The following is a 25,521-nucleotide window of genomic DNA, read 5'->3' as shown; positions in this document are numbered from 1 at the left end:
GCTGATTAGGATCAAGATACAGCAGAGTGCTGAGTATATATTTTTGCACAATGGTCATATGACATTCCTAACAGTAACTCTTCAGAAATTATGTTTTAGATGAATGCACAAGGCAGAAATTTAACCACTTTTTACTTCTTAAAAGCTTAACAAACTTTTATGCCTGTGATTAGATAGGTCTTACAGCAACATTGGTAAATCAATATGCTTTTCAAACTCTTGTAATTTCTCAAAGCCTTCAGGAATCACAGAGGAGTTAATTCTGGAGCTGTCTGGTTTGCTGGGGCTGCCAGTTTATAAGAAAGAGCCATGTTCCAGCCTAAAGTCTGTCAATCTGCAATTTAGAAAAAGGAAACTACAGCCTTATAGAAGAAGTTGTTATCGTGGGCTATTGGGAAGGATTCTAGCCAGCATTGATTGGCTGTATCAGAAGAGTATAGATACATTTTGTCATAGATAAAAAGATTCTAAGATTATTTATGCCGTAAAAAAGGTTTTCATAGCTCTGACAAATAAATTGTTTTAAACCATCAAACTTGCTCATTTCCAAATGCATTTCCATTCAGATACAGAAATAACAAGCCCTTCACTAGAGCAGCAGTTTTTTTGATGGCATTAGCTTAATCTTACCAATATTATTGACCTATTCAATGTTTACTTCAGCAAGCATTCCCATGGATATCTAAAAGCAATATTTTGAATTGACTTTTCAAAGGAGCTCATCCACAAATTTTAAATCACTTTCAGGCTTTCAAGCTGAAGCGAACTTCTCAAATATAATTTCAAATATTTCTCCAAGCTTATCACTCTTATCTCCAAATCTGTATCGTGTCCAAAGGCTGTAGATCTCTCTTGTCTCTCTCTTCATTCTACACTCTCCCAAATGTCAACCTTCAGTTGTCAAACTGAAGAGAGGAACATGTGAGGCTGGCTGCAAAGCCAAAGAAGAACCTTTCTGGTTTATGCTCACATATTTTGGACAAAGGTAGGAAAAAGACGTAAGAGAAACCTCCACTGCTTAAGAAACTTTCTTTTGCTTCTATAATGCAAACAGGTTACAGACAACAGAATTTACAGCATTTAGTGCGATCCACTGAAAAGGGCAACTGCATTCATCATTATAATTATTAAAAATAAATGAAGGGGAAAGGTTAAAAGCAATTCACCTTTGTTTCCCACTTACTGTTGCTATTTATAGTCAGTCAAAGCACGTGGAGAATACTGTTGTCACTCTGATTTTGAGATCCAACATTGAGCTAATGTTTGTGAAATTGAGGCATATGATGCAGAGCCACGCGGAGTTTGGATTCATGTGATCAGGGATGTGCAGGACCTAAAGGCAGGCCACTAACTGAAGGAGCACTAATCAAGGAGAACAGGGAAAAACCTGCCACAATAACAACATCAAATGTTCCTTGATAATGCTTTAGTGAAAACCTCTTACAGTGTACAGTGCCCTGCCTTTGCATCTTTAAGAAATTAAACACTCCAAGTGTTTACATTAAAAAATTCCAGCTCAATTTTTTTCTCCTACAGAAACACCTGGAAAATGAGGGAGACACTAATAAATTAAGTATTTCAGTAAATTTTTCCTCCCTAAGATTAAATTGATGAGGCTAGCACCCAGTAAGAAATATGATTTTAGAATGCTATTTGATTTTGAAATTGTTGGTGTGCTAACAAAAAGTATTCCATTTTGCAGCAGAGGAAGGATTCACCTATCAAAAGAGACTGGCTGTCAGAGATGAAAGAGAGTAAAGAAATGGAGAGAGCCATTTTAAACATGTAAGACAAGACTTTCATCTCATGCTGGACCATGTGGGACAGCGCTATTAACCTTGGGAAAAAATCTGACAGGAGTGAAAAAGAAAGGAAGATGAAGAAAAAAGAAGGAATATTTTACCTTCAATAATTTTTCTGATCTGTGCCGACACATTTCAAGAATTCTAGATTTATGCTTTTCCAGGGGTGAAAGTTTTGCCATATGTCCTCTACATGTTTCTGTACATCCAGAAGTGTTGTTATGGGTTTTCTGATGGTCTGTGTGTCCTCTGCCCACCTGCCTGTTCAGGTGCTGCTACCTTGGGCAGAGCATGGCTGGGGAATGCATGCATGACTCCTTTGCCTGGGTCACTTGTATACCTTTCTTCCACCTCAACAGTGTGACACTAACTGCTAAAGCAGTGTTAAAGCTAGAAATTTGTGTAGTTTGTGTTATTATGCCTGCAGAGCAGCTCCACTCCAGTTCTGCGGCTACAGAAGTCAGTGCTCCCAGATCCTCATCAGAGTGGTTTCATCTGTGCTTAAAAAACTCCCTCTGTGGGATTCCACAACCCCTTCTTGCAATGCATTTGAAGTCTAAATCCTCCTTGCTCTTTGCAATTGCCTTCCTTACATATAAGCGATTTTTTTTTCCTGAGAACTAAGAGGATAACTTTTTAACTTGCCCTTGAGGAACATGAAAAACAATCGCTCACAATCCTTTTCTTAAGGACCCTGTCCACGTTTAAGCTCCCTGTCAGTTTTCTCCTTTCCATACCAAACCAGCCACTTCTTTCAAGTCTTTGCTTTGTGCCACAGCACACACTTTTAAGTCTCACTCTAGGTGCTCTGGCCCTTAGTAGGTGGTGGCCCACAGCGGGCTGAGTAGATCCCAGCAGTGCGAGGCAGGGCGGAGGCGATACCTTTGGTGCCTCCAGAGCCTGCTGTTAACACCTCCAGGAGCGATCAGTGAGGATTTCAAAGCTAGGCAAATGGCTTTGTACCTGCCCTTTAAGGGATGCTCTCTCCGTTTCCAGCTCCCGTGCCCAGCCCGGCCGCTCCCCCCCACCTTTCTCCGGTCCACGTTCCACTCGGGCTTACACAGCCCCGATCCCTGGGGTGCTGGGCACGGCAGAATGCTGCCCGTGAGGAGGGCGAGCTCTCCCCCACGACAGCACCGTGCGCACGTTCAGCCACTGGGCTCTGCCTTTTTTTCTTAAACCATTCTGTTGAGGGGCTTCACGGTGAGCCCGCGGGAGGCTCCCGGCGCGCTGCCCTTCTCGGGGGCGGGGGAGCTCCTCGCTCACCTGCGCCCATCCCCGTGGCGGCGGGGCGGGGGCCGGGGCGGGGCGGGGCCGGCTTTACTCCGCTCCTTCCCGCGGGGCTCGGGCATCTCCGCGCCGGGCGCTGCGAGCGGCAGCCGCGCCGGGATGGAGGGCGCGATCCTCGCCCGGGAGCCGGCGCACACCGTGCTGCTGTTGCTGCTGAGCCTCTTCCCCGCAGGTGGGAGCCGCGGGCGCGGGCGGGCGCGGAGCCCCGCGGGGCCGGGATTGGCACGGGCGGTGGCGGCGGGGAAAACTTCGGCGCTGGCGGCCCCTTCCACGGGGCAGCGCCGCGGCGGGGGTCGGGCGGCAGCCCGCGGTGTGCCCGGCATCGCCCCGCGCTGCCCTTGTGGGACGCCCCGCCGGGGAAATAAAGTCCTTTGTTTGCCGTGCGCGGCTATCCGGGGCTGGGAGAGGGGCCGGCAGGGAACCCCTCCACCCCCCTCCACCCCCCTCCACCTTCCCGGCCGGGCTGTTTTGACAATAAACTGTCCGGGGATCAGTACAAAATGTCCCCGCGGTTAAGTGCTCGTTGAACAATGGGCAGGAACGAGCAGCCGGCGTCAGGTGTCCAGCGCTGTGCAGCGGGGTGCAGCCTCCCGGGGGGAGCAGGCGGGCTCGGTGCCCTCTGCGGCCGCCGGTGCAGCCCCGGTGCAGGGCTCGCCGCGGGACAGGGCATCAGGGCTTGTCTCTTGCGGCACTGACGGACCTTCGCGGTGAAAAGGAGGGCGATAGGAACCTCTCCGGCCTTCCGGGGATCAGCTGGTGCTAAAACTTTGATGTGTTGTACGTTCCTTTCCACTCGTTTCTAAAAAGGGAGTTTATTTGTTGACCTCTCAGCCCTGGAGCGCAGGTCTAACGGTTTAAATTCTGTATCTGGCTGCAGAGCTGGGCAACTTCGCACACGGCTTTCAGAGCCGCCGTGCATCTCCTTTCGTGGTTTGTGGGCTTAGGAGGCGTTTGGCTGTGTCCAGCGATGGTGCTGGAAGGAGGTCGCTGCTAGACCTGGGGAGGAATTTGGCCGTGGGCACTAAAGTCTGAAAGGAGATAACATGAAAGGTTCTTTTGCTGCTTATCTAAGAACGAGCTTGGGTTCCAGGGAAGCGATGCACAGCGATAGGTGTTTAACGTCTGCTGCCACCACCAGAGAGGAGCCTCGCAGAGCACCCTGTGTGACACAGACGGGGAGGGTTCCGCCGGCCTCTGCCCAGGGCAGCAAATACCGCTAAAACACCAGAAACCAAGAGAAGTGACAATTTACACTTCTTCGTTGTCAAACACTTTAGGATGCCTTAATGGTTTTGTTTAGGTAACTTTTTCTGTTTGCTGCCTTTTGTTTATTGGTAATCTGAGTAAGTGTGGTATCTGGCAATTTGGGCTTTCCTATTTAGAAGTACTCACATAAGGCTGCAAAATGCTGTGGCCACAGGAATGGAAAAGTCTCCTACCCATGAGTCATTCCTAGAAAGAAATTTTAAAAATGTTGACATGATTAATACCTGCCAGCTTTCTTTACTCCATTAATTTCTTGCCTGCACTTTAAGGCTACCCTTCATCATGTAGTTAGGCTGTCTTTAAGGAAAGCTTGGGAAACAGGTCCCACTGACAGCATGTCCTGGAAGACAGAGGTGCAATTTCCAGAGTACTGCAGAACCAAGGAGAATCAATGAGAACCTTTCTCATGATCGTTCTTCTCGTTCTGGGTTTGTACACTTACTTGTGGGAGACTTCAGGGACGCATCAGACAAAAACTTGTGTGAGCAAAACCACACCATGTTGTACGAAATAACTTGCTACTGCAAAAGACAGCTGTCCTTGGGTGTGAATGTGCATCATCTGTGTATCACACAGATGTAGGAGTATTCTGGGCTGGTTTTGTGGTGCTGGGCGAGGTATCGGTGTGATGGTCCGAGTCCTGGCAGTAGCATAGGAGCATCAGAAGTGACAGGCAGGACAGAGCTGGTGTGCTGTTCTGGATTGCTCCAGAGCTAGTTTGGCCCTGTGCTACTTTTGGTTTTGTCTCAGTGTAGACACTTGGCTGGGATGATCTCCCTGTTGAGACCTATCCTATTTATCAGTCTACAGGTTTATAGTAAGTATCTTTTTTTGGCTGTTGGTCAAGAGCGTCTTCCTTTGGTTGCAAGCTGTGAAGGAGGATGTAGAAAACAGCTCAATGTAGCTTCTCAAAGGGTAAACCATTCATCTTTTCTGTCCATAGTCCCTTCCTACTTTTTGTTTTACTTGCAAACTAACATGCTTCCATACTTCCTTCCATTTGGGACTTGCCTCGTCCTTATTTTGATGCAATATTCTGGAATGATCTTTTCTCTTTTCTTCTCCTGTCCTCCCTCAAGGCTTGCTTTGTCCCCCATCATCCAGTACTCTGCCAGAGTCCCTTGTGTTTCTGTCTTGTGGTCATGAAAGACTGGACATGGTTCCCTTCAGCATCCATTCATCAATGCAACCTTTTTTTCCCCCCCTAATCAGCTGCAGAGTAATAGGAGACTCTCCCTGTGCCCAGAGGGAAGAATGTCTGTTTTTATGATGCTCCCTGCTACCTATCAGCCATGAGGGAGGAAGCTTGAAGAAGGAAGATTGAATTTGATGAGGATTCTGATTGCTGTCATTCAGTCACTGCCTTGACCCCCCTCAAGCCATCTGAGTATCCTGCCCTCCCTACTCACATTTCCATCTCTGCTCTCTCCTCCTTTTCCTCCCTCCCCTGTGGCAGTGCAAACTCTTGAGGGCAGAAATGTAGCCTAAGGCCACTGGCAGGAGCAGAATGGAAATGTCAAAGATTGCTCAATATTCAACTCTTTTTCCCTGCACTGCCACTGGGAACCTTTTCCCTGCAAGTGCGTGAGTGATTTTTGGTCGGGCTTTATAATAAAGAATGTGACAAATTTGGCAAGAAGTGAGATTCCCATTTACATCCTGTTTAAATACCATTCATAGAGACTGAAGGCATTTCCATGTGCTTATTTTGCCAGAGAGAGCCTCTTGTCAACAGATGACTGCAGCTGTAGTACCACTGGGTTGTATTGGCTCTCTGTGGGTTTCCCATCTCACTCCAGCTCTCCCAGTGATTGTCCAAACGGTAGCACTTCTTTGCAGGTGCCTGAATTAAGCAAAGGATCCTGAGTCACCTCCAGAAGGGACATGCTGCACCAGGATGCAGGTGGAATTGGAAGGGATATGTCTTTAGCACGTGTAAACATGAGCTAGGACAGGTCTTGGGAGAAACATTTGGGTCGTATTCCAGTCAGTAGGAGGTTCTCCTATTGAAGCTTGTCCTTTTTGCTCTCTGGTCTGTTCTGAGAGACTAATGGTATCTCTGTAGTATTTAGATTTCTGTCTGAACTATAATTTATTGTTACTGCAAGCTATTAGAAAGATTTTAAAGGACTATCTGGAGCTGCCAAACTAAATGCCAAATACTAGGCATTTGTAGTTTGAAGGAAAGCTGCTTTCTAGTCCAAACACTAAACAGTCTGATGGAATCTGAAGGTAAGGAATAACAAATTCTGGATAAAACAAGAACCATGCAGCATCCAAGAGTTTCAACAACATATATGTTTATCTACAATACACAATGACTGATACAATCTCATATCAGTCTTGTAGAAGAGAGGCAGTAATTGCTCAAGGTTAAGCCACTTTTCAGCTTTTTTTTTTCTCTCTCTCCGTGAAGATCAATGCCATTGCAGAGATCGAGTGTTACACATTGTCTTGCTCTATGGATGTGACACATGATTTTACAGATGTTGTTTTCTTTTTCATCTAGTACAAACATCTTCCAGGATTTTGACTCATTTCCTTAAGTCTCTTTCAGCTGTTCAGAGAATGGCTAGAGGAAATGAGGTCTGATAGCCTAATGCATTGCATTTACTGTAAGTACCTTCTCACTGGAAGTACATAACTTTACCTCTCTAAAATTTCTGAATGTCTTTCTGACTGTTCCCATGCACAAGAAGCAAGTTGCAGATGTTTCTGTCCCTTGGAAACTCAGCTTCCCTAGTTGGGGCTTCTCAGCTGTTACAGAGCTTAAGGTGTTCATTGTAACTTTAGGCGGGAGAGAAGAGCTGATGCTGCGGTGCCTAAGGAAAGTGTGTTACATCTTTTGGTCATTTATTTAAAACAATCTGAAGAGAATGCACACAGAAATTATGAGAACTTGGCATAAAAGCAATTTTAAAATTACTAGTATTCTTCTAGATTACTGTATTCTATAGTACTGTGGTTGTCTTTTTCAGTGACTTTTAGGAAACTAGAAGGTTTTTTTTTTTCCAGTAGGACCCTGTTTGACAATGAATCCTGCAAACAGTCATAAACGAACGTAATTTTACGCGTGTGAGCAGTCTCCTTGGCTGGCTGCCAAACCTAATGACAACTGAAGTGTATTGTTTGTCCACTGGCCAAGATTGCTGCCGTTAGTGATAAAAGCATAAGGAGAGTGTAAACATCTGTGTTTGAGGGGAGAACGTGACTCCTATTTTCTAGGGGATACCAATTAGAAAGCTCAGTAAATGTTATTTTCTCAGTGGATTTCCTCTTGGGGATTATATTGATTTATTCTGAAAACACCGGTTTTCAGATTTAATGGATTTTTAATGATATTTTTCACGTTGCAAAAGGGGTTTTTTTACAGCATGTCAGGCTCTTGACTTTACCAGCAAAGAGACATGTAAATAACAGAAAAAATTTCTAATGTTGCTACCATGCTATGCAACTTCTGGGCTGCTCCATAGGGATCATTTCTGGAAATTGAACTAAAATGAAGCATCAATGGGTACCATTAAGAGCTACAGGGTTTTTTGTCACTGGGGGAGCTGACTGCCTTCAGTGTCTATAATTTTAAATGTCATCTTGGCAGTTGAATCTGTAATCACGTAACACAATCGAATATCTGATATGGAGAAGAATTCTCAGGTCAACTAGGCACTGGCAGTTGTAAATCTAAGTGATAAAGAGGATGCATGGGCTGATTTAAGTTAAGAAGAGATGAACACTGTGGCAGGCAAATGTGAAAATCAGAGAGATGCATCTCTTAGAGGTTCTTTGGAAGCATGGCAAATGCCAGGTTAGTCCTACATCTCCTGTCTTTTCCTGTCAGTCCTAAGCAGTTGTCCCCTGCTCTTGCTGGGTGACCGTGCTCCTCATGAGGGACCAGAGGGCTGCAGCCAGTCTCCTGTGAAGACAGGCTGAGAGATCTGGGCTGTTCAGTCTGGAGAAGAGAAGGCTGGAGTGGAATTGTTTTACAGAAAGGCATTGTGCAAAAGCCATACAGGAAAAAGAAATCAAGCTTGGTTGATTATAACCTGTCATTGAGAGCCTGCATGCTTTGAAGGGGTGGAAAATCCCCAGTGAGCTGTGTAATAGAAATGTTTTGGGTGTTCACATACCTAGGCCATTCAGAACTAACCAGATTCCTGCTGACAGGTATCATGAGATTTAAAACTTGCTCTTGGCTCTCTTACTTAATCTGTTTTTTGTTCAGGAGTTAATGGCTGCACTGGATGTCACATGTTGAAGGTTTTGTCTGCAGGCCTCAGGACTGGAAATTTCATTCTTTGCTGCGTGAAATCTGACTTTCTCATGCATTCATCTTCTTCCTGCAGCTGGGTTTTTAAGAGACACAGCAAGTCTTTGGAAGCTCCCAAAGAACTCTGAGTAAGGCTGGAGGAGACCTGCAGAGATCTGCTCTGTCCCCAGCTCTTCCTTGTAGTCAGATGGAGCAGATCTCCCCACACAGACTTTTGTTCTAACCTGCTCTAAGGCAGATTTGTGCTGCAGACTCTTACCACCTGTTTTTTCTAGTAAATAGGTATTAAAGGTCAAAAGCTTCTGATACCTAATCTCTCTTGCTGGTTGCCTAATTCCATCCTTTTATTCTCATGGTCTTTTGGATATATGAACTACTCATCACCATCCTTGTTATAATAATATTTTACACATCGATGATATAAACCCTTTGGCTTCTCTTTTCTATGATAAACCTTTTCAGACATTTTCTTTTGGAGTGTCTTTTGTAACTCCTCCTTCTCCTGCTCTTCTCAGCCCTCTCAGACTTGTTTGCATTTCTTCCAGATATGATCTTAAAACTGACATCTGACTGCAGATGAGAAATGCAGTGTTTCCAGGTTCAATAAAATGGTCACCTCCCCCTGTACTATGTGCTTCAATTTGATTCAAAGCATTGTAAATCTGATTTTAATCATGATTTAAATCAGCCAACAGTAAGCCTCATTTTAACTGTTTTGCATTTGTGCTTAATCATTTTGCAAAGAAAGGTTTAACCTCCTTTATTACCATTGAGATAGAGTTTTAATTAAATATAGCCTTTGCAGTTAATGTTATACTTACTTTGATTAATCACTGTGCCTGTATTTAAGCAATTATGTAGCTTGTTAGATATACACTGATCCTGATTCTTCATGTGTATGTTTTAGTATGAAAATAGAAAATGTTGACATTTCTTGTATTAGATAATTGATTTTTGCTGATGATTTGCATCGATTACAATGACGGAAACAAGAATTCTGAAATGTTCTTCCGTTAGATAAAAAATAGCACCACATAGAAGCCAGCCAATTCAGAAGAAAAAACTCATTGAGAAATGTTTTGAAAAAAAGAATTAATGCCTGAAAGGCCTATCTGTAGTCAAAACTGGTGGCTTCTAATCACTATGCTACAAAAATTTTAGAACTAGTCCATGTCATTCTCTCCTTATTCTTAGAATAGCAATGGAAAGAAACATCCATGTTTTTTTTTCAGCTCCAGATCAGTAGCTCTTCTTTGAATGGACTAGTTGCTTAATTGAGTTGTACTGAATGAACTGAAATAAAGAAAATATTTTCTCTGCACCTGCTAGGAAACTCCACACGTCAAAGGCTGGTTTATTGCTGCAGCACAACCTGCCTGAAGGTGCTCAGGGGCTGACTTTGATGAATCCAGTAGTTATATTATCTTTAAAATGTTGACAGCAAATTTACAGCTTGAATAAATTTTTGCTTTTATTTTTTTAATGATTAGAGGAGCTGTAAGTTTAAATTTATGTTGTTATATTTTCAAAATCACTGTTGAGTATTTTTACCTTTATAAGGAAAATGTTCATTATAAAAATGTCATGGGTTTACTTTTTCATGTAATATTAAATTAAATATGCAGCTTAATATGGGATATTTTCACCTGAAATGGTTCTGTTTGTATGCCTTATATACAATTCTGTGCTAGGACCTGATCCAGAAGCATTCATTTTTTGCTGCTCAGTGGCTGGCTGATTCTCTTCTTCACTTTTGATGCTTGTTTGCTATTGTCTATACCATGGAAGTGCTTTCTATGCCTGGGTGAGCATAACTTTTATATTTTGAAAAGAAATTATGTTACCTTCCACAAAATAAAAGTTTCCTACCATTAGTGTTGAATTTTAACACAAGCTGTTGAAGTTTCCTATTCCATAGCATGTCTGACTTCCAGGTATTATACATAAAATTGCTGACTTTGCAGGAGTATTAATGTTATCATACCTAGGATTTGAGGTATGCAGCACAATAAAAGAGGTCAAATGGAAGGAGCAGAAGCAAGACCTGTATTTCTGGTCTCCTCCTATAATCCAGATCTATTCAGAAGAGATGATGGAATAGGATTCCCTGTTTAAGCAGGCACTTGGGCTGCACTCACATTAAGTAGTCCCCTGTGTATCTTTCCTGGAGCAGGAAGAAGGACTGTTTTTCAGTAAGCAGTTACCTGTATATATGTCATGTATGTGCAATTTCTGATAAGGCTTATAAGTAAACTAGAAAATAAAGTGCAATTTAAAAGCAAAAACTACAAGTTGGACTTCTGTGATATTGGAGAGTTATTTATCTCATTGCCAGAGGACTGAGGAAATTGGAAGCTGAATTGTCAGAAATATATCCAAGTCTCTGTATTCAAAGCACTTCTGTCTAAGACAACATCAGTGACAGATGTTGCTGGGTGTTGGTGTGATTGTCTGAGGTGAAATTTTTCACCTGAGGGTGTTCTGAGAAATGTGCCAATGACTCCTCCTGAAACTGTCCCAGTCATGGTTTAAGAAGGCATAGGCAAAGATGCATATCTAATATACTGGGTACCTCACTAAAAATGGCTTATTAGATTTGGTATTTTCTGTAAAACAATGCTTTTACAATCATTTTTTACCAACATCTTAACAGAAAAGTTTAAGTGTTATTTAGACAAGGGAAATCTAAGTTCTTGCAGGCTTATTAAAAATCTCTGAATCGATACACTTAATTTATATGGACAAATGTGGAAACATCCTAAAACCTGCCTCTTAAATCCTGGATCCTGTGCCATGTGCCTGTACGACATGATGCAGTGACTTGTATTTTGGAAACACAACTATATAAATACTCTATCTTATTACTATACCCAGAATTTTTCTCATTAATCTGTCAGTTCTTTCAGTGAAAGAAAAGAGAATACAAAGTACTATGGACATAAAAGATAGCTGTGTCTTTTCTGCAAAATTTGGTGAACATGTTAATCTGAAAGTCTTGTTTATTGCTGTAATCTTCTAGGAAAATGTACTGAACTAAATACCTAGAGAAAGTAAAAAGCAGCGTTCCTCTTTGTGGTATTTAATGTGGTCCATCATAAGAGCAGTGATAACGTAATTATGCAATTATTGGTATATTTTCCCCTCTGGAGGCCTTATGTAGATGATTACCAGTGCACCTTTTAATGAAATTGCTACTATTTGATAAAATTACTGCCAAGACTTGAAATAATTAGAATTCGCATTGCCAAAAGTCTTACATCTCCTTCCTCAGTTGAGCCTTTTCCAAATAGGCATTAATTCAGATTGCAAAGCGATTTACTGTTCTGCAGTTTTCTCGTTTCCCTTCATTAAAATTACCTTTTCACTGCATTTCAGAAAACATGCTTTCAAGCCTATGTTGCTCATTACAAGGAACATTCATTCAAAATGGAAGTTGAAAGAAACTGCACCTTTTAATGTAAATGTCAGCAAAGAGAAGTGAGAAGAAAGAGCCATTAAAGGAATAGATGGGGCACATGACAGCTGAATATGAATACACTATGCATTAGTGTGCTTTTTCATTCCTTCTAATCATTCTCCATACTTACTTCATAATTTGTTTATTTATGTGTCTAACAGCTGACAAAACTAACCATGGGGACAGCTGGTTAATAAGTAATTTTGGAAATTAGAGGAAAGAAGGCAATAATTCAGTAGGAGTAAGACTCAGTCTAAATGTATAAATCTCAATGCTGACAATCACTGTGGCATACAGTTGCTCTTTTTTTTTGCAAGTCTACTTGTGTGTGTACATACATATTTAGCTGTACTGTGTTTCTCTCTGAATAAGAATTATCAGGTAGTTGTTGTAAGCATAGACTATTCTATGTTTGAAAAAAAACCCCAAAACTGGCAGGTCAGTCATGCATTGGGTTTGGTTTTATTCATTAATACATTGCCTGTAGATTCCTTCCATGGTGGGAAGTTCAGGTATAAGAGACCACAGTGTGTCAATGTAATATAATGAAATGAATTAATCACCTAGGGTAGGTTGTCACACACAGTGCTTCAAGATAAGTGCCTGGGCTAATGTAGTGCACGTGGTACTCCTTCAAAAAACAAATCCCAAAAGAACAGAAAAAGCCCCAAAGCCATGTCTTCTCAAATAAGGAGGATTCAGGGAGGTACTGTACTCAGCCTTAGAAGGAAACATGGTGTTTGATCCTGCTGTAGTCATTTAGTATGTGTACTAAACTAGAATTATATTCAGCTACATGTCTGCCTTTGACAAATGGCTCTATTTGCAGAGTGAGGGATGCCTGTCAGAAAGGGCAAGCTGCTCAGCAGGCAGGAACAATAGCCTGTTTGCATGGCTGCATTTTCCTTACCCCAGCAAGGGAAGTAAAGCCAGCAGGGAAGAGGAAGGTGTGTCTCTGTCTCTGGAAGGTCCAGTTGCTTCCCCCAGCCCCTGGCCTTGAGTGAGTGTTGTGCTTGCATGCATAGGGCAGCTCTCACATGGTTGTGGAGGTCATGTGAGGGATCTGCTCTGCTAAGCCTGCTTCTGAAGTACTGAAGCAAAGTGCTGTTGGCTGCATGGCTAATTGATGTGACAAGACCCCCTGCAGGAGGACCTGCTGGCTTCCACCCACAAGCCAGGCATTGTCCCAGGTGCTCATGTTTAGCCTGCCTGAAGATTCTGTGAATGTTTCTCCCAGAGGCTGTGGTGTACAGGGTCTGTAGAGCTGGCTGGGTTTGGCTTCTTGCTACCTGTCTCTGATACTGGCTCTTCCCGATTCACCACATCTTGTTCTAGGGGGTGCATAACCTCTCTCCAGGTGTAGCTGGGTGTCCCCTCAGTCTCCTGAGCCCTTTTCTCTGCAAGTGCTAAGCACCAAGTGCCTTTTACTTGTTCTGTTCTCGTGCCAGGGCATGAGGTGTGTGGTGGGGCAGGTCCATGTAGGTGCAAGCCCAGACTATGGAGCTGAAAGGTTACCATGGGGCCTCACTGCAAAGGGGGGTGCCTCACAGCCTCTGTAGTTCCTCGTGCTCATGCCTCCACAGATGATAAAGACAACCTTTGTGCTAACCTCCTGCCACTTCCTCTCTTGGGTTTGCCATGGGTGGGAATCAGCTGGCTGGTTCCACACTTGCTCTTTGTGTGGGAGATGTTCATTTCTCCTTGATGCTGTTTGCAGATGGAGACAGCTTGGCTGTGCCTTTGAGTGCTGTGCTGGTGAGCTCCCGCCTCCCGCTCTCCACAGTGCCCTTCCTCTGCCCCCTTCCCTTTGGGGGTGAGGGGGCAAGCAGGGCTGGCTGGGAAGACAGGGGTTGCCCTCATGCAGCTGGGTAAAAGTCAAAGCCCTCATTAATCCTCTGCACTGGTCTACTGCTCAGTAATATATAGCTTCCAAGAATCCCAAACATCAGAGTGGGCACAAGCTTGTGAGCTCTTTGTTTCTGCTTGGGAAACACGGCATTGAAGAGTCTGTTGGTCAGCAGATAGCACCGACCCTGGAGATGGGTTAGAAACAAACTGCTTAGTTCTGCGGGGAAGCCTAATCAGCCTAGACTTAAGTATGTGTCCAGTGACAGATAATTTTTCAGTCTCTGAAAAGCAGTTGGGGCAGAGGAGCAGTCAGCAAGGATTTGTGTTGTTCAGATATGCTGAGAGTCCGTAACACTTGCAGGGACAATCAATCATGTGTTGGGTATTTTTTGGTTTATGTCTCTGAGGAAGATGATTGGTATGGATGGTTTCTTTTGCTAGCCACCTTTATCCCCAGAGCCTGGCTGGAACAGGATCTGATGTAGCTTTCAGATCAAATAATTTAAAACTGACATTTGCCATTGCTAAACTTTTCATATAGCATAAGGGAGAGTGTCTGTTTAGTGAAATGGAACAAAACAAGTAAGCATATGATACCATCTCTCCTTTGAAAAATCTGGGAGATTTTATACATCAGAGTAAATTCAAGTTGTTTCAGTGCAATTAACATGAAAGTTTGACACTTTATATTTTTCCTTGGGGCATGAAATGGCAAGACAAAGAAAATGTAATTGAGAGGATCTTACATTCATGTCCATCATAGCTTATGTCAACTGTCATAGTGGCTTCAACAAATACGAAACAGTTGGAAAGGTGATATTCCTCAATTAGACCTGTGTGTAAATACTCTAGAGAGGATTGAGCAGGCTTCTGGCTAGGACCTCTGCACTTGTGTAAAATGGTTGGTTTTGCTTCTGCTCTTCTTCCAGACCTACAGGGGACTTGTATGTCTGAAAACACGTTCATTTTTTCCAGCAGTGCTGGGTATGCTGAAAGAGGATATTACTTCCCTGCAAGCTATGTGTTGCTGATATCCCTGGACCATTGCATCTACAGCAGTGCCACTACTTTAAGTGATAAAGCATATCTCTTGTTTCTGCTCTCTTATGTTGTTGTAGATGAAAAACCACAGTGAGTGAGGTCTGTGTGATAGCCCTTGAAATGAAGCCAGTGCCCAGAATGTAGAGGCACTGAAAAAAATAGCCTCTCTAATTGTATCCAATCCTCACAATCTTACACAAAAGTTGTGGACATTTTGTCTCTTGAAGTTTAGCTCCTCTGTGCATTTGTGATAGAAAAACGTTAGCTACTTTAGAAATCATGGTCAGGATCAGGTCACAGTCAGGTCACTGTTTTCGTTGTGCAGTGTTTGTACAGCTCAAATGATGATGACTATGAAGGTTATGGACAACTGCAGGGGGAAAAGGCAGAAGCTCAGAAGAGCCTGCCATGCCCTTTCAGTGTGTCCCAGCCCTTGGGGAGGCAGGGTGAGGGATTTGCCCTTGCTGAGCAGCAATGAACCTGTTGGCAGGGCACTGCCAGTGCCATGGGCTGGGCAGAGAGGCTGGTACTGGGTGTGAGCAGGTTGTGACTGCAGTGGGAAGCTGCACTGTGCCTCTGCCCAGGGAGATGTTCCACACAACTTGAAAATGGAAGGACGTGGGATAAGGCACAGGGTTTTTTGTTTTATTTTTCTTTGGAAGCAATCTGTTGTGCTATAGAGCTGCCACAAACTTCTTGTTCCTTTTAATGTTTAGATAAGAGTTGAAAGAGGAAGTGGCCACAGAGAGAGACTAACCTGTTGGCCTAAGGTTGTGCAGGAAATGTGTGGCAGAGCTGGGAATAAAATCCACAGTATTTGACTCTTTGTCTTAGTCCATGGCAGTCCCACATCCTTTGTTTGCTTGGCAGCTGGAAATGGTTTCCAGTTGCTTGTGAGCTTGATGTGGACTTGCACCTGATGTGCTCTTCCATGCTACATCAGTGTTGTGCTGAGGCTGAAAAGCTCCAACATAAACTGTATTTTTTTCACAGGATGGTTCACTCCTTAGCCAGAGCTTTTGTTGTTTGCACATCCCTTAATTGTTACAGGAACATTCTGCTGTCCTTAATCATATCCCTGCAATTTGACCTGCATTTCCTATCAGTATTATCTAGAGCTGTTTGATTTTCTAATTCCTCCAGCTTGGTTTTCCAGATGTTCCTTCTGCATGCAGAATTCACAACTGCTGTACTCCTCCTCTTTCCTCCCTCTCCCTTCATTTTAATATATTTATATCTCCTTTTTTTTTTTTTCAGCTACACAGCCTTGTTCTCAAGTGATTGTTCCCAGCACTGTAGTTTTTAACCCAAGTTTTTTATATTACAAAGAAAAGTTAGGGTTGTGGAAGTGAAGCTCTTCAGCTGTAGGACTCAAATTTAGTACATCCAAAATGGAACTTGGATTGTCCAACTCTGAGCTTATTAGTTTATTTTAGTTTTTTTTAAACTGTGACTTATTTGCCATTATTAGTGTATTTTTGTTAGCATATAGTAACTACATCCTCTAGTTGCCCTTGAGGACAACTCTAGAGGGTCATGCAGAATGCCAGTGTGGTACTCTGGCTATGCAGTATGTGGGGAGTGTTGAATGTGTCACAGTGGGATCCACAGTCTGTGATCAACAGTGGGATCATCTGCACCACTTGAGACCAAAGGACCCATGTGGGCAGAAGACAGGTTTCCTCCCTTCTTGTCCTGAGTTGTTCCTGTGGTCAGGTGGGCCTCACTGGGATGGGGACACTCAGCTGAATATTGACATAGTGCTCCACCTCCTTTTCAAAGGTGTGAAGAGGTGGAGAGAGGGTAGGGGCATGCCTAGGTGTGGGGTAGGTAACAAAGTAAGGATGCATACCCACACCTGGAAGACTTCCTGCATCCCATTGCTCAGAAAGTTTGCAGTCCTACTAGTGACTGGTAAAGCCAGGATCCCACGTGGGATCATGCACACAGAGCTCTGGGAGGAGACAGCAGACACTGTATCCCGTGGGGTTTGGCACTTGGAGATCCCTTACTACCTCTAGCATGTATACTGCCAACAGGACTGATTCCTGAATTATGGGTCTTGGTGTCATGGCTGTGATTACATGGTTAATGTTGCTGGAGTCCCCAAGAGCGACAGGGGGCCTGGAAAGAGCCCCATCACTCAGGTGCCATACAAATGGAGCAGTTGCAGACACGAGTCTGAGAAAAGATGAGCAGAGAGCAGATGGACACATGCTGTGGGGATTAGTGCACCGGATTACAAGTTGTTAGTTAAACTCTCAGATTTCTGTCACTTAATTATTCCTCCAAAAAGAAGACACAAAGTCATTCTCATCTTTCTAAACACCATTTTAATTCTCTTTTTAAAGACAGATGATATTTTGGTGCATAATACGAAGCAAATCTAATAGTCATTCTGTTTACAACTGGCTGTCCCTACACTGTCATAGTTTTTTTTAAGAGACATTATTTTCAGAAGTCAAGAGAAAAAAACCCTTTACACTCTGGGAATCCTTTGCACAAGGTATCATTGAATTTGTAAGTTTTGCTGAGAATTCACAGACTGCACAAAAGGAACCATAGCAAAATAATCTTTAAATATGAGTGATACTTCACCATATTGTGCTAGTTCCCTCATTTTTTTTCTCCAGCTCTGCTACATAATGTATTTCTTGTGCATCTGGACAGGTCAGTCTCTGCTGTGTTGTTTACTACCTTTAAAAACTTACCAGTAAGCTGCTAGATAGTCCTGCTAGTAAGTGTTGGAAAGACTTGAACTCCTAACAGGAATGGATAGGATGCGGGCTAGGGGAAAGAGTAGATAAGAGTCATAAATGTTCCATAAGAATATGGAATGATGTTTTTCTAATCTTTCTGGCAATTATTTTTTGTGGGATACTTTTTTATCTGTTCAGTCATGTGAGTTTATATAGGGGATTAGAATTCATGGAAAATTTCTGGTGGTGCTGGAAAAACAGGCACTGGTGGACTTGTCTATTGGGTTTAGCATTCATAAATCTTCATTGGAGGGAGATGGGGAGAGAAGAAGGGCTTCCTCCAAATCCCAGGCCAAACAGTAATTAGTCTCTGCAGGTGGTCTGGCCAGCCTTTGCTTCCTACTCTGTGGTGGATTTGTCAGGAAGAGGAGCAGTTACGTGACCTGGTCTTAATCCAGCATATACCTTAAGAGCGACTAAAGCTGTGAGATGAGTGAATTAAGTCTGGAGTGTATAACCTCATCCCAAGTAATTATCCGATTGTTTTTCCTGAACGTCTGTTGTTATCTGTGTGGGTAGGGAAATTCAGCCTCTGAATGGAGCTGCAGAGTGTGTTTTTGCATGCAAGTGGAGTTGGGTTTTTAGAAATGTCCCCCTGGCTTGGACATGGCTGTTACATGTCTAGTCCAGCTGCGCAAAGCTGTGCTGTGCATGAGAGGGACATGGCTGTATTTGTAGGACTATTGAGCCTGCCTTCATGAGAGGAAGGGTTTGTTAGTGCAGAACCTGTCAGCATTTACACACAACACAGTGATGTGCATGGTTTGACAAATCCATCCTCAGGTTGCAAATCAATTATGACATTAATATTTACACCGCTACCTCTACTGGGTCCTTTTTTCCTCTACAAACCTGTTGGTGATACCCTACACTTGACCTTGCCACAGCCTAGAGTGCCCTAGGGTTGGGTGTGTAGGTGGATTTGGGAAGCAGGAGAAGCCTGAAGTCTGTCCACCAGACTTCACAGGCCGGTTTTGTCTGGGCAGTTTGGAGCCCACACTTATCCCGTGTGTCATTGCTGGGCTGGGGAGATACCCAGGAGGGAAGGAGAGGGAGCAGTTCAGCCAGCCAGTTCAGCCAGGCCAGCTTGGCATTTCCTCAGGGGCCAGTAAATGAGTTTGTTCTCCGTGTAGCTGTGGACGCTTGGAATGAAGCCACTCCTGCTGCAGCTGAGGCTGCTGCCGAAAGAGGGGGAGCACGGCTCGGGCCAGCAGGCTGCTGTGCTCATCCCGCTGCCTGTGCCTGCCAGGGCTGGGAGCTGAGGCCAGGCCACAGCAGCACATGCCTTGGGCTGGTGAGAGAGGCTGCCCTGTGCTGGCATGAGGGCACACACACGCTGGTGTTTGCTCCATGGCAGGGCCTGTGTGACCTGCCCAGGATTGTGCTCCTCGAGACACTGGGCACTGGGGCCCATCCCAGGCCAGCACCTCCCTGGCAGGGCCCAAGCTGAGAGCTTGCTGGCTGCAGGATGGAGTGATGACAGTCAAGGTCGTCCATATCTTCTGCTTTCTCAGTGCTCCCTGACTGGTCTGTTAAGCTAGTGCTGGGATAGCTACACCATGCTGCATTCTGCTGTTTTATGCAGCTCATGTGTTTTGTCACTTGAACTGCCCTGTAGTCTGTGGGGACCGAACAGCGTAGTCTTCAAAGAGGTGCCCATGAAGGACCTGTATGGTTGTTCAGGAGCCCTTCTCAGAGGTCTTTGCCCTCTGTCTTCTCACATGCCAGAAGTTCCTGGCTCTGAACTGAGGGGTTTGAAAATCAGAGGTCTTCTTGCCTCAACCCTGATGTTAGGCATCTCTTTGCCCAGAGTAAAGGATTTTAAACAGCTTTCCTGTTTACCATTCCACTGCTGGCTGGGACTTATTCTTTTGAGATCTTGGACTTTCACTCTTCTTGTTTGAGCTACTGTACACAGCTCAGACACACACCTGCACTTTGAGGTAGCAGATCTGAAATTAAAAGTTGATTTTTCTGCCTTTTTCTGGCAAATTTTATTTCTAGGATGGTTGCTTATGCATTCAGTCATGGAAGCATATATATGCAGGATTAGTAGACCTCATGTGGAAAATTGCTTGGTGACACTGGAAGAATGAGTGCTAGTTGAGTTTAACACTGATAAATTCTAATTCCAAGGAGGGCTCCTTTCAGACTGGAAACAAACAAAGTAATTAGTCTCTGCAGGTGGTCTGGCCATCCTTTGCTTCCTACTCTGTGGTGGATTTGTCAGGAAGAGGAGCAGTTACCTGACCTGGTCTTAATCCAGCATATACTTTAAGAGCGACTAAAGCTGTGAGATGAGTGAATTAAGTCTGGAGTGTATAACCTCATCCCAAGTAATTATCCGATTGTTTTTCCTGAACGTCTGTTGTTATCTGTGTGGGTAGGGAAATTCAGCCTCTGAATGGAGCTGCAGAGTGTGTTTTTGCATGCAAGTAGCATTTTCACTGGTATGACTCTGCTACTACACACGGATGTTGTGCAGTCTTGTACAACTGTGTGGCATGAGCTAACAGCACAGTTATTGTAAGCTAAGGATTACTCATAGGAATGAAGAGCTACTCCGAAAGGGGAAGGGTTTTTTACTGCAAGATCACCTCAATACTTGCCTATGTTCCTCTGATACTCAAATAGGTCCAAAACAGTGAGAATTTCTCTGGATTTTTGACTATGAACTCCATTTTTGTAGGCTCACTAAGACTTTCAAATCATGGGTATGCTAACTCAGCAACCCCCTGATTGGCTTGCCCCAACAGTAGAGCCAAGGAAGCCTAAATGTGCTTCTTTCTCTGTGTAGACAGTTGGGGAGTGGTTGGGAACTGTGAACTGGGGCTCCTAATTTTACAGAGGTTTATTTTGTGAAAACATTTAAAACCTTGTGTTAGGGCGTGTTCAGTGACAAAGAAGCTAAATAGTCAATTAGAGCAGCTTTGATGACTGGGAGATTGGAGCCTCAGTGAAACTAATTTGGTAGCATTGGGATGGAAACTTGAAGAATAATTTGCATGGGTTTTTTTTTATGTAAGAAATGTTGAATTGGCACGTCAGGTAAAGAAACAAGCAAGAATGGAAAACATGTTCTGATGCCTTCATTAAACTGGACACTTCTAATTCAAGAGTATGAGTGGAGCATCTGAATATATGAGAGAGCAGTTATAAAAAGATAACTGTTGAGCAAAGGAAACTTTAGTTCTTGGCAACATACTGAGTAAATGACAAAGAATGATTAAAAGTGCTGCCATGTAGGATCAGACTCATATGTTCTTGAATTTAATTTTTAAATAGCTTGGGTCTGTTCCCATTCAAAAGCCAAAACATTGCAGAAAGTGGTGCATCTAAACTTTAGTTTCCAAAGGCTTTTTAGAGGCCAGTTTCCACCTGCACTGGTTATTTTCTCTGTATGCCAAAGGCCTTACTAGCCAAAAGCTGTCTGTAAAATTGCACAGTTCAGCTTAGTATTTTTAAGAAATAAATCCCAAAAATATTAGTTGTACATATACAGCTATAAATAATAATTTTGCTGCAGAAAAAAAAGAGAGTGTTGTATTGACAGACATTCTATTTTGCGCTTTTTTTTTTCCAGGTGGTACATTGTCCCATGTGGAGTCTTTACGGGTTGTGAATAAAGGGGAGGAATTAAGGCTGACGTGCAATGAGGAGGGACCTGTGACATGGAATTTCCAGAACTCGGACCCATCGGCAAAAGCAAAGAGTTCCAACGAGAAGGAGTGGTACACCAAAAATGCAACAGTCAGAGACATAGGCAGATACACATGTAGAAGCAAAGGGAGTATTGTCTCCTCTTACTATGTTTTTGTTAAAGGTAAATATCAATGAAGGCATTATTTTTGCTTCCCACCCCTCCCCTTCCCCCCCCCCCACCCCCCTTCCACAATAAATCTTGGAGGACGGACTGAATTTGAAGTACAGTGGGAGAACACAATTCCTCCCTGTCCAGTAGGAAGAAACCTCATTCTCTGCTTTGCTTGCAATGGCCTTTGTCAGCAGCACAAAGTTCTGGATGAGTTCCTCTTTACATCCTCATTTGTGGTAAAGTTTATCCAAGCTCCCTTTCTAGATAAGCGACCTGATTCTGTTGCATGACTCAGTTTTACCATGAAGAAGCAAGAAATACATAAAAATATCTTTTTAATTCTATGCCATCCATCAGTATGGAGTCAGGTAAAATTTGGTCCCAGGTTTTTAATTTACTGAGGCAGTCAGCCTAAAGGGTTTGGTCTTTTGAGACTGTGCTCCCAGGCCTAAGCCAACAAACATTGATGATTCCTCTGCATTCAGCCTCTGATGTACCTTGTGACTGATCAGAAATGTCTCAGACAGGGAAAAAAGTGCTTCTGCTCTGACACATTTCTCAATCCTTTATTGCTCTTCTTTGTGCAGTGTTTTCTTCAAATTTCTTCTCTGCTGATATGTTTACCATCAGCTGCCCAGTTTACCATGCCTGGCACTTTCCCAGAAAAATGGTTATTTTGCTTCTCCTTCACATAGCTCTGGTGGTCTTCCTAACCTGTTGATGGAAAAGAGTCCTACAGCATCAATGTTGAAGACAGCATTCCTTGACCAGCAGGGGTTGTCTCAAAGAGCCCCCTCTGAACCCTGCTAGTCCTTTGAGAATTACTGCAAGGTTGTTCTCCAAGACAGGGATATACCAGCACAGCAAAGTTTATTTTCATGAGGGAAGATGTCTGGCATAGTGGCCACACAATTTAGAGTGCTCCTTTAACTCCTCCTGAGTTCTCCAAATAGCCATGCAGCTACCATGGATAAGTTTTCTTAACTTTCTGTTTTTCTCTGAGACTGTAACTAAAGGAAATCTGAATGTGATAAACAATCTTCATTTTACCTACTCTGATTTTTTTCCTGAAGGTTATGGTAATTATCTCAGACAGCTATGATCGTAGAGATGCTCTTGCCTTCCGTTACATGAGTGACTCCTTCACCTCAGTATCACAGGCAGCTCCCCTGAGCATGAAAGTATCAGTGAAGTTGTTGGCCCTCATGCAACAAGTTATTATCTTTTTTCTCAGTTGTGTGCAAAATGTGCAACCTTAACTTTGGCAAGTTCCTGGCAGTAAAATAAGTATGTTTGTGAGGTTGACCATCATTTTGATCAGGCATGGGTTAATGACATCTTACCTCACCCGTAAGATGCTGCCATATGCTCTCCTGTTTGTGGGGTTGCCACAAACACCCCATTATACTTTTCTCCACTTGTAAAGTGGAGTGAAGAGAGAATAAGACCAAGAACCTTGATCCTACATAGTGACACCTAAAATGGTGGCATCTGTTGATGTCTTATGTTCTTCTGAACGCACTAAATCCAAATTTCTTCTATTTCTGTGACCAAGACTGACACAGCATTGACAGACTGTGTATGTGTACCTGCATCACCTTTCTCTTTTGGCAGAAAGTACCTGTGTTTTATCTAAGAAGCATATTTTTTCCTGATCCAAGCAAGCCTAGTTCAAACTCCTGTGTAAGAGAGAAAAATTTCTTGATTTTGATCTCAAGTTTTTTCAGATGGAAGCACTGATAAGCACTGTCATATCTTGTGTTGGAAACTGTGTTCTGCAGTATGCCCAGAAGGCAAGTGCAACCCAAGATATCCATGGGGTAGAAGGCCATGAAAGGAAGAACATGACCATGAGCAGCCTTGTTTGTGTCTGGATACGCTGTAGGAAGTCCTTTCATGTCTTTTCACTCTGCTGTTCCTTTCCAGATGGGGATTGAAGATGCAAGGGGAGCACCTCGGCAATTCTGCTTGCTCCAGTCAAGGTCTTGCCTGCAATTTCAGCTATTAGTGAAACATGTCTTTGTTCCTGCTATTTTCAAAAATTTCTTTCATTTTTTGGTAGTTGCTGGGAGCCATGCTTTCTGCCTAATGAAGATATCTTGGTTCTGTCCACATTGGAGGAAGGGGACTGAGTAGAAAGCAATCAGTTACGTCTGTTAGCAGGGACATTTAGATGAGCACTTTTAATCCATCTTCTTCCTGCTCAGAAGTGACAGCTAGTCATAGCATTTCTTTTAAGATCTCTGTGTGCAAAATGTCACATTTTGGTTCTGTTCAGAAATTATTTAGGTTTTTTTTTCATTTCTTAGTAGTCTCCACCCTCTAATTCTAGACTGATGCTTCAAAACCTGTAGTTTGTGGGGGCTTCTTGGGTGGTAATGTCAAATTCAGCTAAAGCTACACCCTCATGCTAGGCTAGAAACCAGCCAGTAACTTCTCTGTTTGATGATGAATAACCCCTGATGTAGTGAATTGCTTCCATAAACCTCCCAGGCTTCATTTTCAGTCTGGTACTTTTTGTCTTAAACCAGATGCACATTGTCCATCATCTTAAACAAATTCTCTCAGTCTTCCTTGGTAAGCCATGGTTTGTTGATCTATAATCATTCAAGTTGTAAGTATGTTTGCAAAAAAGAAAGAAAACTTTTCTCTCTGTTTTTGGTTTTCAAATTCATTCTATTCTGTAGAGAGGGCAGATGGAATCTCAAATAAACTTTTACAGAGTGTTTGTCATCACACATTCCTTTATTTGTGTGTTTGCCAGCTTCTTAGCATTTCAAGGTCATGACATATCATGGGCTTCAACTTTGGTTGTAGAAGTGTTTAAAGTACTATATGTTTATGTGTTGTGGTTGGCTGAGATGAAATGCTATAAGAAAATTACCTTGTGAAAGATTGCATGATTATTTTTCAATCAGATGTGCTGTTTGTATGCCCAGTTTTTCTTCTAAGGAGGCTAAAAATAATCTCTGCTTTCAGGGAGTGGAGAAAAAGAGAGAAGTTGTTTGCTGCTTCCCCTGGTAGCAACATGTGTTCATTTAGATTATGTATTTTACAGAAGTGAAAACCATAATTTAGGTGCTTTTCAACTTCCATTTGCTCATAAATTTCTTTCAAATCCTCCTGTGGGCATGAAACCTTACAGCCTTGCCACTAGCTAAAAGCAAATTACTTCTAGTGGTCTGTGAAAATCTGTTTACTGCTGTGGGGATATTTTGGACCTAAGCAAGGCAAAAAAATGCCCTTCATCTCCAAATAAAAAAGCAGTAAGATTATTTTTAGTGCACATGATTCTTTAGTGTATCTGGTATGGAATGCTACTGCACGTCTCCTGTCATGCTGCTCTTTTAGGAGAAAATTTTATGTCTCTTGGTAAACATGAATTAGGCAATTCTCAGTTTACCTGGCTGAAAGTAAAAATTTCTTTGACAAGTGCCAAATTGTAGAGTTAGGGTGATCAGAAGTTCCCATGCCAGCTTGTCTGACAGATCTTTGTGTTTCTTCACAGATCCCAATGTGCTCTTCCTTGTTGATTCTCTGATCTATGGAAAAGAAGACAGTGACATCCTGCTAGTGTGTCCACTAACAGATCCAAATGTTACAAATTTCACACTGAAAAGGTGTGATGGCAAACGTCTCCCCAAAAATATGACGTTCATTCCCAATCCCCAGAAAGGCATTGTTATAAAGAACGTGCAGAGGTCGTTCAAGGGCTGCTACCAGTGCTTGGCCAAGCACAATGGAGTTGAGAAGATATCAGAGAAGATTTTTTTGAATGTGAGACCAGGTAACACAGGATTTTTGCCTTCTTGTAGAGAACCTGATTCCCAGGAGGTATAGAGAAGGGCTGTGAAGCCCCACTGCTGTCCAAAGCAAAGTGGTGAGCTCAGAAAACTTGTTTTGGGCAAATTTTGTCAGGGCACAGATTGATCTCGTGACAGCTGTGCCCAGAAGGTTTGGCCATGATGAGCTTTATT

At 43.1% G+C, this 25,521-nt stretch overlaps 1 protein-coding gene across 1 annotated transcript in view; it reads left to right on the top strand.

Moving 5' to 3' along the window:
* The first annotated feature begins 3,177 nt into the window (after nucleotides 1-3,177).
* KIT (KIT proto-oncogene, receptor tyrosine kinase) overlaps nucleotides 3,178-25,521 on the top strand; it is a 56,661-nt gene continuing 34,317 nt past the window's right edge. The window contains exons 1-3 of the mRNA XM_066548426.1: nucleotides 3,178-3,264; nucleotides 21,314-21,553; nucleotides 25,053-25,331. Coding sequence (XP_066404523.1) covers nucleotides 3,192-3,264; nucleotides 21,314-21,553; nucleotides 25,053-25,331 — 592 coding nt within the window. The 5' untranslated portion in view covers nucleotides 3,178-3,191. The remainder of the gene's footprint in view (nucleotides 3,265-21,313; nucleotides 21,554-25,052; nucleotides 25,332-25,521) is intronic.

This window comes from Molothrus aeneus, chromosome 4 (assembly GCF_037042795.1).
Source record: "Molothrus aeneus isolate 106 chromosome 4, BPBGC_Maene_1.0, whole genome shotgun sequence".
Classification (NCBI taxonomy): Eukaryota; Metazoa; Chordata; class Aves; order Passeriformes; family Icteridae; genus Molothrus; species Molothrus aeneus.
This window is presented reverse-complemented; position numbering and strand designations above follow the sequence as displayed.